The sequence below is a fragment of the Lissotriton vulgaris genome, chromosome 4_1 (genome assembly GCF_964263255.1).
Source record: "Lissotriton vulgaris chromosome 4_1, aLisVul1.2, whole genome shotgun sequence".
NCBI classification, from domain to species: Eukaryota; Metazoa; Chordata; class Amphibia; order Caudata; family Salamandridae; genus Lissotriton; species Lissotriton vulgaris.
In genome coordinates this window covers 576,594,854-576,614,005 of record NC_141691.1, presented here as the reverse complement: position 1 = coordinate 576,614,005, position 19,152 = coordinate 576,594,854, and the positions used below count along the sequence as shown (strand labels likewise).

The window sequence follows — 19,152 nt, the reverse complement described above, 5'->3', positions numbered from 1 at the left end:
TCAGCATCCATGCCGAAACTCCTGTTAAAAGTTTGTGCACCGACGAACTGGTAGGTGTAGCTGCTAGATTAGAGAAGTGCAATTTGGGCAAAGTCAGGTAGTGGATAGTGAACGAAGCTCTGACTTACTGGTAGCAGCCCATTTCTGTCTACTGATACTCTGTTTGCAAAATAGGTTGTCATATCTGCAGTTCAAATCTATTTTAAGGAAATTGTTGTATCTATGTCTTTAAATATGTGCATTCTCAAGAGAGAATGCAGCCATGTCACTCTGGAATTTATGATGTGTGTCAGTTGTTTTGCTGTTCTTGGATGTGGACGACTTGCCTCCCTGTTGGGCTAATAAACCAGCTTTTAACCAACTTCCTGAGTATTGATCTTTATAATACTGGCGACGATGAGCCCAGCAGGTGATAATGAACCCAGCGCCTTGAAGGTGAAGACTTTCCTTTAATTGGACTTTCGTTTTTTTTTTGGGAAAAGAAAACCATCGTTTTACTGTTCTACCTTGCTCTTCGTGAGTTAACCTGTGTATTTGGTTGACGGCGCCGGCACCCAGCGGAAGGTACATTTTCGTAATTTTGTGTGAAATTGGATTTATCTAACGAAGTACCCCTACCTACGTTGCTCGGCATTTTTCAAATCCTGCTCGAGCTGTTGGAGCGTGCCTGCTTGGAACGCGATCTTCACGAGCTGTTCCACTAGAGCGTGCCTGCCTGGAGCGTGTTTGCCATTGTCTCTGCGCGCCCTCCTACGTGATCTTGACTGGTGTCACGTCACACGCAACGTGCCTGGCGTTCTCTAAACTTCACGTCACACGCTTCGTGTTGCCAGGTGATAAACAAACAAACGCGTTCCTGTTTCCTTACGCGCAGTTCCATCACCTAGCAACTGCGTGTTTGCCAGCGCGACCTGTCTGTTCCTCGGCCATTTCTTTAAACGCGCTGAAGATTTTCTCCTGAGCACGGTATTTTTTTCTCTTTCCTGATTATACATTTTTGTTTGAGGCAAGTCACATTTTTGTTTGATGCAGTTTGACTGAGACTGATTACACTCAAGACTGATTTCTGTTGTACTTTTGATGTGCATATCTGACTGAAGCTGTAGAATTTCAGTTTCCATTTTTGATCTGTCTGAAGCAATAGATCACCAGTTTCTATTTTTGAAGTTACCGCAGTACACAGTGTGCAGTGAGCTAAGAAGTTTTCTCGTGAAGCGGGACAGGCATCGCACACTAAGGAAGTTGTGTATCCTTTTGTTATTTTAACTCCTTATTTTTAAGTTGTTATTTTAGATTGTTGTGTTAGCTTATTTAGTTAACTTGTTATTTTAGTTTGTTTAGTTGTTTTCTTTCAGCATGTCGTCATCTACAAGTGGAATGAACCAACCTCCCCAGTTTTTAAGTGAACAGGGTGAACCCATTTTACCTTGGAAAAAATGGAAACCTATCTTTGATTCCTATCTACTTGCAATTGGCAGAGAGAAGTTTTCTGCTGTCAGGAAACAGGCTGTTTTACTTAACAACCTTGGAATTGAGGGAAGAAACATTTATGACAGTCTAGATCCGTTACCCATTGGCAGGGGTGCTGGTGAACCTTCAGATGTTTTTGAGATGAGTGTTCTTCTCCTTAAAAATCATTTTGGTGCACGCATTAACGTTGTTATGGAAAGACACAAATTTTTCATGCGTGTTCAAGCTAAGAGTGAGAGAGTTGGAAATTACGTTGCAGCACTCAAATCCCTTGCACAGACCAGCGAATTTGAACTTTTAACGGATTCCCTCATTCGTGACCAACTTGTTCGTTGCACAAATGATCTCAAAATCCAAGAGAAATTGTTGTCCAAAAATCCCAATTTAAAAGAGGCTATACTTATCGTTGAGAGTGTTGAACATACCTCTACTTGGGTCAAGGAGATCAGGAAGGGTCCCTCTCAGAATGATCCGGTTTCCAGTGTTGGTCATGAACACCGACAATCTCTCCAAGCTGAGTGTAATGTTGCTGTTGTTAGTAAAACTTTTCCCAAGCAAGAGAAAACCTTTGTTAAAACTGAAAAACCTAAACAGAATTTTAGCAGTAATAATTTTAACAAGGACAACAAATTTAAATGTCCCAGATGCGGCAGTGAGAAACATGGTCCGAACTATCCTAATTGTTTTGCTAAAAGTACTGTTTGTAGAAATTGTGGGAGAAGGGTCATTACGCAAGGATGTGTAAAAGTAACAAAGTCAATTGTATTGATGAAGATGAAGCTTATTACCAAGATTCTATTCATTGCATTACGGATGATGTTATCAATGGTGTGAATCAAGTTGATGATGACATAGTAGTCATGCCCTCTTGTGATATCCAAATTGCCAACAAAGTTGTTCCCGTGTTAGCCGACTCTGGCTCATTGTTCACCCTTATCAGCGATAAGTTTTGGTTTGCAAATTTTGATGGGGATAAGATTAAACTTATAGCTTCTGATATCAATCCTGTGGGGTATGCTAAACAGAAGATTGAAGTTTTGGGATATTCCATCCAAACTATTGCTTTCAAAGGCAGGGAAACTGTTGGTAAAGTTTATATTGCTAAGAGGGGAGATAACCTCCTTGGTTGGCGTCACCAAAGAAATCTGGGGATCACCTTGAATCCCAATGCACCCGAGCAAGTTATGTTAGTATCTGAAGGGGGTGATTTTTCAGATGTTCTTGAGAAATTCCCTGAAGTTTTTACTGAAGATCTGGGGTTACTCAAAGGTTTCAAACACAGGATAATATTGAAAAGTAGTGCCAAGCCTGTGGTGCATAAGGTTAGGAAGGTACCCAACCTCATGTTGCAACCCTTGCAAGTTGAGATTGACAGATTATTGAAGCTTGGTGTTGTTGAGGAGATAGAATCCTCGGAATGGCTTGCGCCGATTGTTTTGGCACCTAAGGACAAGGGTACCAAAATTAGGATGTGTGTGGACCTCAGGAGTTTGAACAGTTCTATTTGGGTGGACAGGCAGCCTTTGCCTAATATCAATGAGATTTTGACCAAGTTAGGTGGTGCCACCTTGTTTAGCGTTATGGATTTGTCAGCTGCATACCACCAGGTTCTTTTACATGAAGAGTCGAGACATCTCACTTCCTTTGTCACTCCCATCGGTGCATATAGGTTCATTAGGATGCCTTTTGGGTTAGCCAGCGCTGCTGCTTGTTTTCAGAGAATCATGAAAAACGTTCTTTCCGGTATTGATTGTGTCCTCTTTTTCCAGGATGACATTTTAGTCCACGGTGTTGACGCAAATAGACATGATGTTACCCTTTTTGCTGTCTTGTCTAGGCTCAAGGATGCCGGTCTGACTCTTAAACAAGAGAAATGCAAATTCAGGGTTAGGTCTGTATCTTATTTGGGGCACAACATATCTGGGGAAGGCATCAGTCCTAAGTTTGATCTTGCTGAGGCCATTCTCCAAGCTCAACCTCCTTCTAATAAGGATCAGGTCAAGTCTTTTAATGGATTATCGGAGTATTACTCCAAGTTTATTCCCAACTTTGCCAGCGTTATGCAACCCATTAGACTTCTCCTTAAGAAGGGTGCAGTTTTTGATTGGAACCAAGATTGTTCAATTGCTTTTGACACAGTCAAGTCGGTGATTGCTAAGATGCCTACCTTGGGGCATTTTGATGTGCGCAAAAAGACCATTTTATCCACCGATGCCAGCTTACGTGGTTTGGGGGCTGTTTTGGCTCAGCTCGTGGATGGTTCAGAGAAAGTTATTGGTTTCGCGTCACGTTCCTTGAAGGGTGCGGAGGAGCGCTATTCGGTCATTGAGCGCGAGACTTTGGCTTGCTTTTGGGCCATTAAACACTTCAGATTCTATCTGTGGGGCCTACCGTTTGTAGTAAGATCTGATCACAAACCTCTAGTGCAGTTGTTCTCGTGTAGGAATGTCGAATGTACTACCCCCAGAATTAAGAGATGGGTTGAGGGTCTCATGGAATACAATTTTTGTGTTGAATACTTACCTGGTCCCAAGAACGTTCCCGCTGATTTTCTTTCTAGGTTGCCTGTCGATAAGTTGGTCACATATGATCCGGATGTTCCCACTGTTTCATGGGTGAGAGAGTCTGCTTTAAATGAAGTAGAATGGAAAGGGTGTTTTCCTGATGATCCTGCTAGAGATTTTATCTTGGAAGCTACGGTCAATGGTTGGCCTGCCTTGAGGGAAGTTCCTGATTCTGCCAAAGGTTTTTGGAACATTAGGGATGAGTTGCACATTGTTCAAGGTGAATTATTTAGAGGTGACAGGCTAATTCCTCCTTCTGGTATGAGAGAAAAGATAATCAACCTAGCCCATGAGGGACATTTAGGTCGCAGTCTCACCAAAGCAAGGGTGAGAGAATCCTACTGGTGGCCTGAGTTGGACCGTGAGGTTGAAGCTGTCGTTAAAGACTGCCACATTTGTGCTAGTAACGATAAATCAAGGAAGGTGAGCACCGCTCCGCTTTCTCCCATTGCCATTCCTGAACGACCTTGGTCCAAGGTTGCCATTGATGTAGTTGGACCATTCGTGAATCTGGGACTCTCTGAAAGATTTGTCGTTGTTCTTGTAGATTACACTTCTAAGTGGTTGTCTGCTGCCTGCATGGGAACTGTTTTGAGTAGGAATATCATTGAATTTCTTAAGGATGCCTTTACCTGTGAGGGGATTCCGGAGACTTTGGTCTCCGATAATGGTGTCCAATTCACCTCCCAAGAAATGTCTGTTTTCCTTAAAGACCTCTCCATCACCCATCATAGGACTGCCCTCTATGCTCCACAGGCGAATGGTTTAGTGGAAAGTATGAATAGACTGATTAGAGCGTGTGCTCAGACTGCTTTGGAGAGAGGACTTCCCCTTAAACCCATTCTCAGGGAAAAACTGTGGACGCATAGGAACACCCCAAACAGTGTGACAGGTATTTCACCTTTTGAGAAACTTAGGGGACGTGTAGCTGGTTCAAAGCTCAATCCCTTGTGGTTGTCTATTAAAGATAGAGGTGTGGTACTCAACAATCCCAGATTAAGTGATTATCAGGATGGTTACAAGCGCAGATATGATGCTTTGAAGGGTGTGAAAGATCCTTTTTGGAAAGTGGGCGATTTGGTTTTTATCAAAAAAGGCCTTTGGTCCCCTAAGGGTGTGTCCAAGTTCTTTGGGCCAAGGCGCATTGCAAAAGTTATGAAGAATGTAGTTATGCTTGAGGGGGGTGATGTGTGGAGCATGTCACATTTGTCGAGGTGTGTGGAGGGGGATAATGCTGTTATTGAACCTGCTGCTGCTCCTGTGGGTTCTACTCCTCGTGATTGTGTTGGTTGCCCATCTTCTTCTCTAGATGCGTGTGTTTCGTCTCGTGGGACGAACCCTAGAATCAGGAGACCACCTTTGTATCTCCAAGATTACTGTACCGTATAATTTCTTTCTTTTCAAGTTTTTGCTCTTTGTTTTTTCCGTTTCATTGTTTTTGTTTTATTTCATTATTATTATAAGGGAGATGTGTTGTATCTATGTCTTTAAATATGTGCATTCTCAAGAGAGAATGCAGCCATGTCACTCTGGAATTTATGATGTGTGTCAGTTGTTTTGCTGTTCTTGGATGTGGACGACTTGCCTCCCTGTTGGGCTAATAAACCAGCTTTTAACCAACTTCCTGAGTATTGATCTTTATAATAGAAATATCAATCTTTGCAAATTGAAATAACCAAGGAGATTGTCTTTCAGTCTATGAGTGGTTATATAAAACAGGGATAGTGGGTATAGTGGTTGAGTTCAGGAGAGTCTAATTTTCAGGATCAGTTTCGTGCCATACAAAGTAAATTAACACAAGAGAATACGGTAAATTTAACTCAGGAGCAATGGCTGGAAGCTTCTGTCTTTGGTTCTAAAGTTATGCGGGCCCTAACTTTTGGAAAATGCAATTGTACGCTCGATAAATGGTATATTATACCCCTGTTCTATTACATAGGTGGAACTCAAATATATCTGAGAAATGTCAAAGATGTTCAGAGCACGGTAGCTAGATTGATATTATCTGGGAATGCAACAGGGTGAAAACTTTCTGGGAAGGGCTTCTGAGGTGTATTTGGGTCTTCTTGGGTAAAATATATTCAGAAGATTTGAATGCAGTATTATTAGGCTGCTCACGGCATTTGGGTAACGTTCAGCTCAGGTACACTGCTGGTGGTTCACCGCAATGTCAGTGGCAAGGCCAATATTTACTAATCTTTGGAAATCAGCTGAACCGTGGTTCAAGAAAATAAATAATGTTTACTACGAGGAGTTGGTGTATGCAAAATGTGTAGACAAAGGAAGATGCTTTTTCAAAGTTTGGAAGTATTCCGCTCCTTTCATTCTGAGCTGAAGTAGTGGGGAAATAAGAATATGGAGGTTGAGACTGGACTGACTAAAGTAGATCACTGTAGCACTAAATCAAATCAAATCAAAAATAGCTTTATTCGATTTTGTTTCTTAAAAACCATAAAGCACAATACATAGAGTAAAATATACCAAGCATATTCACATGTACAATATTCTACCAAATCCTTCTTAAACCAAGATTATTTTAAAAAATAAGAAGCTGGGTATGTTATTTACACAATAATGTTGAACTCATTTAGTGAAGACTAGAGGATTAGTGCATTGTATTCCTATATCTAATAACAGTTTTTAAAAAGGACGATACAGCTAGTATAATCAATTCATTCTCTAACATTTGAAGCATCAAAAATGCCGTTATACATTGTCAAAGTTCCCACTTCTTTAAAATTGGTATTAAAAATCTCTTCCTGGGGAGATCATAGAATTTACAGAAGAAGATACAGTGTAACATAGATTGAATGGAAACGTTGTCACACGGGCTTGGTAACAAGTTTTTGGACCATGAGTTTACCTCCGGGAAAGTAATCATTCTAAAAAAGGACCCACCGCGGAAACGAGTTAACAACATGCGTGGGTAGCATCCTTGAACCTGTACCAAATAGGGCTGAATACCATTACAGTACAACATCAAATGATTCTCCATAACTGAAGGCTTTTCTTTTTCAGAAAGCCAACGCTTGTTTTCTAGATAGTTAAACATGTTAATTTCAGGTTCTTCCTTGATATACTTTCTAAACATGTTGAAGAATCAAAATATTTCGGGTGGCCAATGTTGTACGACAGTTCTTTTACATTTTTAATCGCTAAAATCCTGGATACCCCTTCCAATTTGAGACAGTCTTTAATCACATCTCTATTAAAACTGGGCTCATCGGTGGACCACACCTTGTGCCACAAAAGAAGGGGATTAACATAATCTGAAATATAAGGCAGGCCCGGTTCCTTATGACATGCAAATGTAGCAGTGGAACCCAGGACAGCTAGAAGGTATCGCAAGAATTCGTTCTCACAACACTGGATTTTTGGTCATTAGTTATTCCCCAAAGCCCCGCCCGTTTGTCGGGTTAGATACACGTTTTGACTTATAAATATCCACCAACACCGGGACTGGTCGGCCGCCCAGTTTATTTGAAAAATTCCGTACTGCGCCTATCGCTCTAGAGAAACATAGTTTTCTTACATTTACAGCTGATGTCCACGAGCCCGATTTATCAAAATGAATACCTAAATAAGAAAATCTGTCTGTGGTATCTATTTTTGTGTCATCAATAAAGATTTTACATGTATTTCCTTTTTTCATCCCACAGCACATAGTAAAGGTTTTGCTTTTGTTTATTTTAAGGCCTCTTTCCATCATATAAGTTGCAAATTTAGTAACTGCTCTTTGCAGGCCTATCTGTGTCCGCACCATGATGACTGCGTCATCCGCATATAATAAAATGGGGACTGGTTCATTCTCAATCATAGGATAGTCCTGCCTGTCCCGGGCCAAAAATGAGCCTACACTATTTATATAGAGGTTAAACAGGAACGGGGCGAGTATGCAACCTTGTCTCACTCCCTTATTAATATTAAATTTAGTTGTACACTCTCCTTGTTTTCCATACCAGACCCTCCCCCCCGCTCCCCTATATAGCTCCTTAATGAATAGCAGCAGGTTTGGATCAACACCCATCTCACTCAGGGTGCTCCAGAGTTAGTCATGACTTAAGCAGTCGAAAGCTGAACTTAAATCGACAAACGTTAAAAAATGTTTTTCCCTTTTAGCTAATACATATTTACCTCTAATTAGAGCTAAATTTAATCCCTGTTCGATGGTTTCTATCCTGTCCTAAAGCCGTATTGGAACTTTGAAAATAAACATGTCTCTTCCACCCAGGATTGCAATTTATTTAAAATAACCCTCCCCGCCACTTTCATTAGCGAATCCAGTAAGGAAATAGGACGGTAACAGTTGGGTTAGTTTCTGTCACCCTTTTTAAAGATGGGAATCACGATAGCATCTGACCAAGGTGGAATAAATCTATATCTATTGCAGCTGTTCAATACCTTGGTTAAAAGCGGGGCCCATAGCTCAGTGTTAGACCTGTAGACATCTACTGGCACGCCATCTGGGCCTGGGTATTTCCCTGGGGCACTCTCTTTCATTGCTGTTAGAACTTCTTCATAGGAGATATTAATGTTCAAAGGAAACAATGTAATATGAGCATTTTCATCTCCCTCCATATTGATAATTCCCTCACTCTGAGGTAAGACATCAGCTTTATAAAGATCTTTAAAGTAGTTGACCCATTTATCTACAGTGATTGCCACGTCAATAATATCAGTGTCCCTATCTACAAAAAAAGGGCGCATTAACGGCCCTCCAAAAGCCTGTGTTATCCTTTATCATGCAGGCCTGGTGTTGCGCCTGCCATGCTTCCATTTTTAGCTGGGCCTTACGCTTTTTGATTTTTTGTTGATAATCAATTCTGGTCAGCCTCAGTTTCTTCCTTGCTTCTATTTTCTTGTTTTAAGACCTTCATTAGGTGAGCATGGGCCTTGCTACAATCCCTGTCAAACCAGCCCTGTGCCTTATTCACGGCCTGTTTCTGCCTGCTAGTGAGAAGTACTTGTATTTCCTCTGTAATTCTAAGGAAAGCCTCAAACACTAGTACATTGTCATCCGTTTGCGAGAGACAAATCTCAAAATATATGTGTGTGGTGAGATTCTACCTAGCTTCATGTAGATGTTTTTTTTTTCATTTTGTGTAAAAAATTCGGCCAAATACATATTTATCTCTACTTCTTTGTCTCTATCTATTTATGTGAACATCGACTGAGTATTCTTGTGTTGCTTAGATCACTGCCCTTCTGTAAAAAGCTGCTCTGATAGCAGGTGCAAGCAAACCATTGTAAATAAAAATATCCTTTTATTAGGAGATGAGAATTTACACTCAGTCTAGCTTCTCAATACATATTGGCTCCCACTTCGAGTCTTGGTCATGCGTGTGTGATCCGAAATGTATGCCAAAATGCAGTGTGGTCCATTTGGAATGCAACAAGTGATGTAAACTTTCCACTAATTAGCACTTTGAAAAGCTGGATTGCATGCATGGGATTTGTCTCCTATTTACAGGATATATCTTTTGAAATATAAATAAATAATTTTGATAATAACTTTAGTGCCTTTTAACAAATCTTTATAAAACTTTTAAAAAAAAGTTTATGCACCTCAGCTCCTTCCTGAAAATTTTCAGCATGATCCACCAAGCAGGGACTGAGAAAAAGGCGGGTCCAAAAATGCATTTTCCCATGCAATTTACCTCAGAAATTTTAAGAAGCATTTTTTAAAAAAACGCTGAACAGAATTTCAAATAAAAATGGCAGAAAGCTATTACTTTTCTCAGAAAGCGTGCTTTTTGTGGTGTGGTGGAAATCTGAATAGCCATTTTTGAGAAATTGGACTTTAAAAAAGAATAGAGATATCTAGATGGTTGGTCACACAGGAGTACGGCAAATTAAAAAGTAGAGCATTCTGATTAGCCGTGAGGGCTTTTATCCCATTGGCCAGACTTTGCCTGATCATAATATTACAAGATAAGGGACTCTGACCCCATATCCTGAATTTAAGAAAAAAATAAACTATAAGGGGCAGGGTACGGGCATCTTAACACCCTGGCCCTTGTAGGGAGTCCCAGAGGAATCCCCAGGGAGATTTATTTAAAATAAATTGTGTTGGAGGTCCCGTGGTACTCTGGTGAAACCCAGCGAGCCCCCTGTGAGGTAACTCAGGAAAATCACGGGACCAGGCATGGCCCTCACCATGGGCCAGGATACCATGAAAAAAAATGAAATGCGAGGTCGATATCATTTGGTGTTGTGCAAACATGGGGAGTGGTCAGCAGTGGTGTGTTGACTGCCCAGGGAGGATTGGCTGTCTGTGGGGGCAGGATACAGGGCCTTTCGGAAGACCAGGTCCTGCGGACAACCCAATACTAAGCGGGACCAAACTGTGTGGTGGGTTTTAGGGCCTGACTTCAGACCAGGCCCTGCTGGCAACCCCACACTGGATATAGCATTTGGCCATGTACGATGGTGGATTGGTTACCTGAGGGTGTTGGGCTCAGGATTTATCCAACCTTTTATTTCTGGTGGTCTATGCTCTTTTTTAATTTATTATTTTTTTTTTGGTTTGTTGCAGCATAAAAAAACAATACAGCACAAACGATCATAAAAATTAAGATGACTGAAAAACTTCTTAGTGTATACTCTTTCTGAAGCATGTCTAAAGCACCAGCTGTACAATTTTCAAAAGTGCAAGGCAGAAAGAGCAGATACATTTCACAGTAACATTCAAATAAAATTCCAGAGTATATGATTAATTTGTGCAGTTCCTGATGCATAATATCTAAAGTGCCCGTGGGCAATTTCCAAGCTGCACTGTGCAAAGCGCCAAGTGCATATATATATTTCACAATTAAATTTAAATTAGATATGTTTAGACAAGCAGGCTGCGCTTGCTACCTACACTCAAATGGTTAGAAAATTGATTCCAGCCTAATTTTCATAATAACCACCTTCTAAAGTGCTTGAGATGTAAAAAAATGTTGCCAAAATACATTGTTTCAATATAGTGCTACAGTGATCTACTTTAGTCAGTCCAGTCTCAACCTCCAAATTCTTATTTCCCCACAACTTCAGCTCAGAATGAACGGAGCGGAATACTTCCAAACTTTGAAAAAGTTTCTACCTTTGCCTACCCATTTTGCATCCACCAACTCCTCGTAGTAAACATGACTTATTTTCTTGAACCACGGTTCCAGCAAAGGTGGTTCAGCTGATTTCCAAAGAGCAGTAATTATTGGCCTTGCCACTGACATTGCAGTGAACCACCAGCAGTGTGCCTGAGCTGGACGTTACCCAAATGCTGTGAGCAGTCTAATAATACTGCATTCAAATCTACTGAATATATTTTCCCCAAGAAGACCCACATACACCTCAGAAGCCCTATCCAGAAATGTTTCACCCTGTTGCATTCCCAGATAATATCAATCTAGCTACCATGCTCTGAACATCTTTGACATTTCTCAGATATATTTGAGTTCCACCTATGTAATAGAGCAGGGGTATAATATACCATTTATCGAGCGCACAATTGCATTTTCCAAACGTTAGGGTCCGCAGAACTTTAGAACCAAAGACAAAAGCTTCCAGCCATATACACACATATATTGAACAATATCTCCACATACCATCTTAATACTGGTTAATTGGTAAAATAATATCAAGTTACAAATAACATACTACAATATACTAATCAAAAGAAAATAAAATGTTGAAAATAATCTACATTATGAGTGAGATCTGTTTCTTTGAGAAATGGAAGTTGACCACACATTTATTGGGATAATGGTGGGAGTGTATTCCAGAACCAAGCCCAGTTACCTCAATGATGGCTTGTTTATGCAGTCCTTTTCTAAACCCCATAATATTTACTTTATAGTTTTATTTAGTCTGCCGCCTACTTGGGACATGCTTATTACCGAACATAAATGTCTGATTAAACCATACATCTACGACGGCATAAGGTTGATAGCCACAACTCAATATGACTTACTTTCATAATGAGAAAAACAAATGTTCTTTTGAAAAGACAAAGTTTGCGTGTCTCAGCTACTTTTTGTAGAATTTGAGCCTACTTGAATGAGGTAAAAATACATTGGGGTGTCAGTAAAATTATTACCATGCTCAGACAATTACACAAAGGTACTGCAGCCCTATATTGACACAAAAACATTTTGCTGGATGCAGGTGTAATTAACTTAGGTAGTGGTTCACTTTCCTACAGAAGTGGAGTTTTGCCTGTGCATGGAATTAACTAACCTGATGCACGGGGGGGGGATTTGCTAAAAGGATAACAAGACTATCTCCGTAGAACCTTACTGTGCCTAGGGGAAAACATGGGTCAGCTAGTTATTTTCCTGGAAGCATTATGAGATTGCCTTTTAGCTTACCTCACAAAAAGCTATATGCATTTCTATGACCAGACTATGCCAAAAAGAGAATATTATGATCATAAAAAATATAAAAAGTGCACCAGTGGTATCATCAAAGACATGTTGACTTCAATCTTGTATATTTAATGTAGCATTAGAAGGTATTAATTTGCGGTACACGTTGCACTGCAGCTGCGACTTGTCCTAAGTCTTGTGGCAGACGCACATCTCTAACTACACATCAAAACGCATTTTAAGACAAATCTTAATAGCTACTAAAGTGACAAGAGCCACCTAAAATGCCTCCAAACTGTCCTTTGGCTGCAACACATCTGAGAGAGTTGAGGAACGTGTTCATTATTCATTTCATTAGACCAGGAAAAGATCTTGTGTTTTGAAAAAGTAGACAAAAATCAAACTTGATATTGATTATTCATTAAATTCTGCTTTAATTATTTAAAGAAACATGTTCTCACCAGCCTGCTTTTTCAGTAGCAAGCGTTCCACTGAGCAACCCTTGTGCATGGGAGTCCATTTTTTGTTCATCTGCTGAGCAACGCTACTCGGGCTGGTCAAAGATGGTAGGTCTCACATGGCAACGAATCAATGACTCAATTTCATTATCTGCTGGGAAACAAAATAATCAACACTATAAATAATACCATTGAAATATGTATTTTTATATTTTGACAGACCTGAAAATATTTCCATTGACAAAATGTTTTTGTGTTATACAATCAAGTCCAAGTCCTGGACTGACTTTTTCTATGCTGCTCAAAATCAGAGATCAATGTTATAAAGTTGAGTTAGTGGTCTATTGGTTATCTTTTAGGAGTGTATAGAACGTTTGTCTAATGGCGTTCAATTTCAGAGGTGCACACATGTTAAAAATATGAATAGAAAGGACTACCCAATTCTCCTGAAAGAGAACCAGGATAGTATCTTATAAGGCAGCAGTGATTTTCTGGGTCAACATTTTAAATTGCAAGCCCATGCACACACAGTGAAGAACTACTTAATACTACAAAAATAACTGTGTGCATGAAACAGATCAAAGATATCTCTGAAAAACATTGCAAATAGTACTCAGTATAATAAAGGGTGCAAGTAGAACACATCTGGGGTCCTATTACACATGGGGTGCACTTTTCCTGTATGCACTACGGTGCACCTAAAAATGGAAGAGAAGCCAACACACATAGTTTGTCACAATAAGTTGAGCACATCACTCATTGTGATAGAGCAAAATGTGCATATTCTACATTTACACCCGAGAGAAAACACATTTTTGGGAGAAGGAAACAACTTTATCACATTGATTTTTTATTTTTTAATGTATCAATAATAAAAATAAATACAAGTAATCTTGCAATTGACGGTTGCTCAAGAAAAGGGTGCACAATCCAACAGGAGGGACAAATGGTTACACAGTCCAGGCCAGCTCTTAGGTAGTGTCAACGTTTTGACCCAACTTATGCGTGGAGTGTTAGTGTAGACCTTGCGGGTCTTGTTCAGGACAGAGAAAATGAGTGATGCAACCGCTTATGGACCCTTGAGGAGTCAAAGATGGCTTTATGTCTAATTTTGTTCAAAAGAAAAATCGCCTCACTTAGAGTCTGGTGTCCTACCGTGTCCAATAGTATGGATGGCCACTGCAATAATGTAGATGTCACGGCCCGTAGGTAAAATGGTGAACGAATCACCATGATCCTCAATTCACAATCAAATGTGCGTAGCACACTGCTCAAGCCCACATATATCGAAGAGTGGCAGGCATCCCCAGTGCTGTTCTAGATGTCACTGCCCATAGGTGATCGAATCATCTTGTTACTCTATCTCACAATCTTATGATCGTAGCGCACTGCTTCAGACAGCGTACATTTGTCCCTCCTCTTGAATTGTGCATTTAGGTTTTCCAACCACAATCCTACAAAACGGACTTTGAAGAATAGAGAATGCCGTATGAACAGGCCACGACACGCTGGTCCACTAATTTAAAGCCACGCTAGCCAGTGCTCAAAAAAGATACAAATGTTTTCACCTTAGATATTATTGATTCCTTCACTCTATTTTTCACTTTGCACTTGAGCACCTTTTTTTCACCCTTTTCTTTAGCAACCATCAATTGCAAGATTACTTGTATTTAGGTTTATTATTGATACATTAAAAAGGAAAAAAGAATGAGATAAAGTTTCCTTTTTCAGAAAATGTGTTTTCTCTCTGGTGTATATATAGAAAATGCATATTTTGCTGTCTCACAATGAGTGATGTTCTCAACTTGTTGTGAAAAACTATATGTGTGTTGGCTTCTCAGCATTTGCTGCTAATTGAGAAGTGCCATTAGGATCAATTTGTGTTTTGTATCAATTTATAACCAGGTACATTGATGTCTCATGGGTTACCCCATTCATTTATAACGGTTTTCACATCCATAATATGGCACGGGCACAAAGGTAAAGAGATTACCTCATTTGCATGGGACCACACCCTCCTACAAATGAGGGAACGCCCTCAGGAGATATCGCTGGTGCTAAATGTGCTAAATGGGCGCTTGCAATATCTGTATTACAGAAGGGGTGCACAAGTGTCTGTGGCCCCTTCTGTAATACCAAAGTGCCCTGGGGGCACACAAAGCAGGCACAACTGCATGTTGCGCCCCGGGGCACTTTCTGTAATACAGCCCCTGGTGAGTAAAACAATTAAGTAAGAGCACACACAGCGCATAAGATGCTGGAAACAAGTGTGTAACGCTTGTGGAAGACGTAAATATAAGTAGAGAGGAAAAAGATGGCTGTATTACCACAATGACGTAGGATAAAACTGCCTACGTAATATGAAGGAGTGTGCTATGCATAACGTGCATAGTTCAGAGATTAACAGTCAATATTTCGAATCTGGTGGTCCATTTCTCATTGTCAGGACAGGTGTGGAGTCAGTGTATATAAGGCACTATATATGCAATCCAAAGGAGGCGTCCTTGACTGCAAGTTTCCTGGAGTCTCAAGAAGAGACCTGTCTCCACTCTCATTTGGCTGATTGCTTTCCAAGGGGTTGTCATTTAAGGGGCCAAGAAATCTCTTCCCTCAACTAACGTAATGAACTACTCTGGGAATCCCTCTGTATTCCCAAAGGCCAGAGACCTCTGGGCCACCGTCTTAGCAAAGCTGTAAAGAAATGACTTTATTTTCTTACTGAACAGAACTTTCTGGCTCTTTAGGCTTGCTATTGGTAGAGTGCCTTTGGAAGTGTGTTGTAAGTAGCAGTCTGGTTGAAGGTCAGAATACCAACATTGGTTTTGATAAGAGGTAGGACTGCCTTGCAGATGTGCTTTTGTTAAAGTAGCCGTGAATTAAGTAGCATTACTAACTGCAGTAGATATGGATAGGAATAGCAATAGGAATAGGAACAGCAACAGTAACAGGAATAGGAATAGGAACAGGAACAGGAACAAGAATAATAATAATAATGTACACAGCTCAAAATCCACGTTGTCCATTACAGTGAGGTTCCAGGTGCTGAGCAGCAACAGGGATGCAATTTATCCTAAAGATAACACTCGGTTCGTATGGAAGTGTTTTAGAAAGGAGACTTCAAAATAATATTATTTAATGAGGTCTGAGCTACCACAGGTGGTTTGAGCAGTGCCTACAGGATGTTTTGCCATTAAGATGCTCATAGGGTTTAATGTGCATTGTATCAACTACAATTCTTGTCACCACTGAAACCTAACTGATGTCCAGCACAGGCAAAGATTTCACACAGTTTGAAGCAAGCAAAATTATATGTATTAAGGGCACAAGGTCACTAATGTAGAATTAAGAAAAAGGACAATGTTTATATGAAATGCAAATACTTTGGTAGAAATTAATTTAGCCACAATTCTTGAAAAGAAGTAACCACTGAACATAAAATGAAACTACACACTTAGGGCTCGAATAGAATGCGGGCTGGAACGGCTCCGGCAATTGGTCCGTGTCCTCCAGCTTGCATCATAATCAGCTGGTCGAATTCCTTTTTCACTGACTGTGATGTCGGAGTATTCTGTGTTAGAATACAGGGGACATCACTGGGGATCTGGAGTATTGAGGGTGGAATGTACGGGGAGGCTAGAGAGACGGTTGAGGAGTCAGGGATTGAAGAGGTTGATGTTGATGTCCCCTGACTGCAGAGTTGCCAATAAATAACTTGAGCATTAAGAAGTCTACGCCCATACTTTACAAGTTGGCGACGGAGGATCGGCAACTCTGTGTGAGGACCCACTGACTTTGTGAGAAGACCACGGAGCTTAAAGTCTGATTCAAAGCTCTGGAGTGAGGCGGAGAAGGAAGTGAGCATTGCGAAGTATCGGCAGAGGAGTTTGTCGAATGAAGTTGCCAAGAGAAGATGAACTTTGGCTAGAAGAGGTGAGAGTGGCAAGTTGAATTTGAATAGTGACAAATTAAAGTTTTCCGCGAGTGCGAGAAAAAAGGTAGTGTGCAGTGCTACATCATTCAAGGGGTTTGATCTGGATTTAAGGAGTGTTTTAATGGTGGATGCCAGCGAAAAAGGTGAAGTTTTGACTCAAGAAGAGGGGAATGGAAAAGAGGTGGTAATTGGTTTAGCATCTAAGAGTTTAACACCTGTGAAGGAGATTTTTGCGGATATTGTAAGAGAGACACTTGGTTGTGTTTGGGGGATGGAGCATTTAGGAGCATGTTTAAGGGAAAAAGAAATAGATGTGAGACCGGATCGTAAGTCTTGGGTGTATTTATTGACTACTAGTGATATGATTAGGGCTTCTGCAAGGATAGCCAAGTTTTCAATGAGATTACAGGATTTTAATTACAGAGTTAAATACGTTCCAGGTGAGGAGAACAAGATTGCAGATTGTCTAAGTAGTATGCATTTGTTGATTAAGGAGGTACCTGAAAGTGAGCGGGATGATTACTATGTTGCTGTGGTTGAGGAGGAGGAGGATGATGTAAAGTCAATGGATAAGGGATGAGTTGTTGGAAAAATTAAAGGAGTAGTTAAGGAAGGATGGGAGGAAAGGAAACCGGTTGGAAGTGAGGAGTGAGTTAAATGTGGAGTCTTGTTTTTTGTTGAGTGGTGGAGAAATGATACCACCAAGGAGTTTGAGAAAGGAAGTTGTTGACATATGTCATGAAGGGCATTTTGGTATAATGAGAACAAAGAAATGAGTCAAAGAAACATATTGGTGGCCAGAGGTTGACATAGAGGTGGAAAGAATTGTGAGGGAGTGTAAGGGGTGTGCTGATACAGATAAAAAGTCATACTTTAAACAAATTTAGAGATTATATGCTGAAATAATTAGAGATTATATGATGAAATAATTTGGGCAGGAGAATGTGGATGAGTTCTTTATGCAAAATAGGAATGTTGTTTTTAACGTGTTTATTTATTTAGAGGTTATATGCTGAAATAATATGGGAAGGAAAATGTGGGTGAGTTCTTTATGCAAAATAGGAATGTTGTTTTTAATGTGTTTATTTTTATTTGTTTTTTTTTGTATATATTTTTTTTATTTTCTTTAAGAGGGAAGATGTGTGATGTCGCAGTATTCTGTGTTAGAATACTGGGGACATCACTGGGGACATCACTGGGGATCTGGAGTGTTGAGGGTGGAATGTACGGGGAGGCTAGAGAGACGGTTGAGGAGTCAGGGATTGAAGAGGTTGATGTTGATGTCCCCTGAGACTAGAGTTGCCAATAAATAACTTGAGCATTAAGAAGCCTACGCCCATACTTTACACTGACCCTTTTCAATGGGGTCAGACTGAAGGGAATCCGAATCGGTTTTCTGAACGGCCTCCGACGGGCTTGGAGAGCCCGTCCGCCATTCGGAAACCATGCAGTAATCCCTTGGCCATCTCTTTCCAGCGGAGGGATTATGATGACAGATTCCCACTGCCTTTCTGTGCTGGCCTTTTCGACACGGAAAGGCATTGGGAATCTGTCATTGGGGGCCCCCAGCAGGGACCCTATGGGTGCAAGGCCGCCGAATAGCAGCCTAGAGGGCACCTATAGAGCCCTCCGGTTGATACCTGTACCCAGTGGCAGGCAACTTAAGGTGACTGCCACCGAGTGCAGGGATGAACTGCACATCTGCTCTTTGCAATAGGAGCATGCATTCCGTTCCGAATGCATGCCTCGTTGTAAAATATCGGATTGCACCCAAACAGGGTTCGGTTGCATCCTACTTCCTGGGCTGCAACCGACGACAGGAGGTCGTTTGGTTCGAGTTCCAAACTGATGTCGGACAAACTCCTGTCCGTCCACCATCAGAATCAGGCCTTTATAATTCAATCAGTGCTATATTACAAATGTATTACCTACTGGCGGTCGCCAGTAGGTAGTTACAGTTAGGACCTAGTTTCCATAGGAAATCCGCAACATTCTATTTGGAATAACTTTGGCGCCGGTGGACGAACCTTCGCAAAATTCTCCAAGCAAATGGCCTGCTCTGCTCCGCTCCGCTCCTGAAAGTTTGGGGTTGGTTCGTCAAGCGGGGGCCGAGAAAAAAGGGGGGTCCCAAAACATGTTTTCCCCATGCAATTTTTCATAGGACCTTTAGCCAGGGCTACAGCCCGAACGACTGAACGGAATTACACCAAATCTTGCAAAAAGGTAGAGTTCGGTTCACAGATTACCCTTTTTGTTAAATAGTGTAAATCCGTTCAGTAGTTCCTGAGAAAATCAAAAGTAAAATCATAGATTTATCTATAGGCGAGTACCGTACGCGTACCTTCCCGAGCTGAATGCTAATTACCTGTCAACACTCCAAACCA

General features: G+C 40.8%; 1 protein-coding gene across 5 annotated transcripts in view; it reads right to left on the bottom strand.

Annotated features, from left to right (window-relative positions):
* ITPRID1 (ITPR interacting domain containing 1) overlaps positions 1-19,152 on the bottom strand; it is a 520,073-nt gene that overhangs the window by 293,302 nt on the left and 207,619 nt on the right. For 3 of the 5 annotated variants that reach the window (XM_086964782.1, XM_086964781.1, XM_086964784.1), the window contains exon 2: positions 12,841-12,988. In XM_086964782.1, the coding sequence (XP_086820908.1) occupies positions 12,841-12,899 (59 nt within the window). In that variant the 5' untranslated portion in view covers positions 12,900-12,988. Of the gene's footprint in view, positions 1-12,840; positions 12,992-19,152 lie in introns of all 5 variants that reach the window. The other 2 variants (XM_086964783.1, XM_086964779.1) reach the window with 1 other exon arrangement.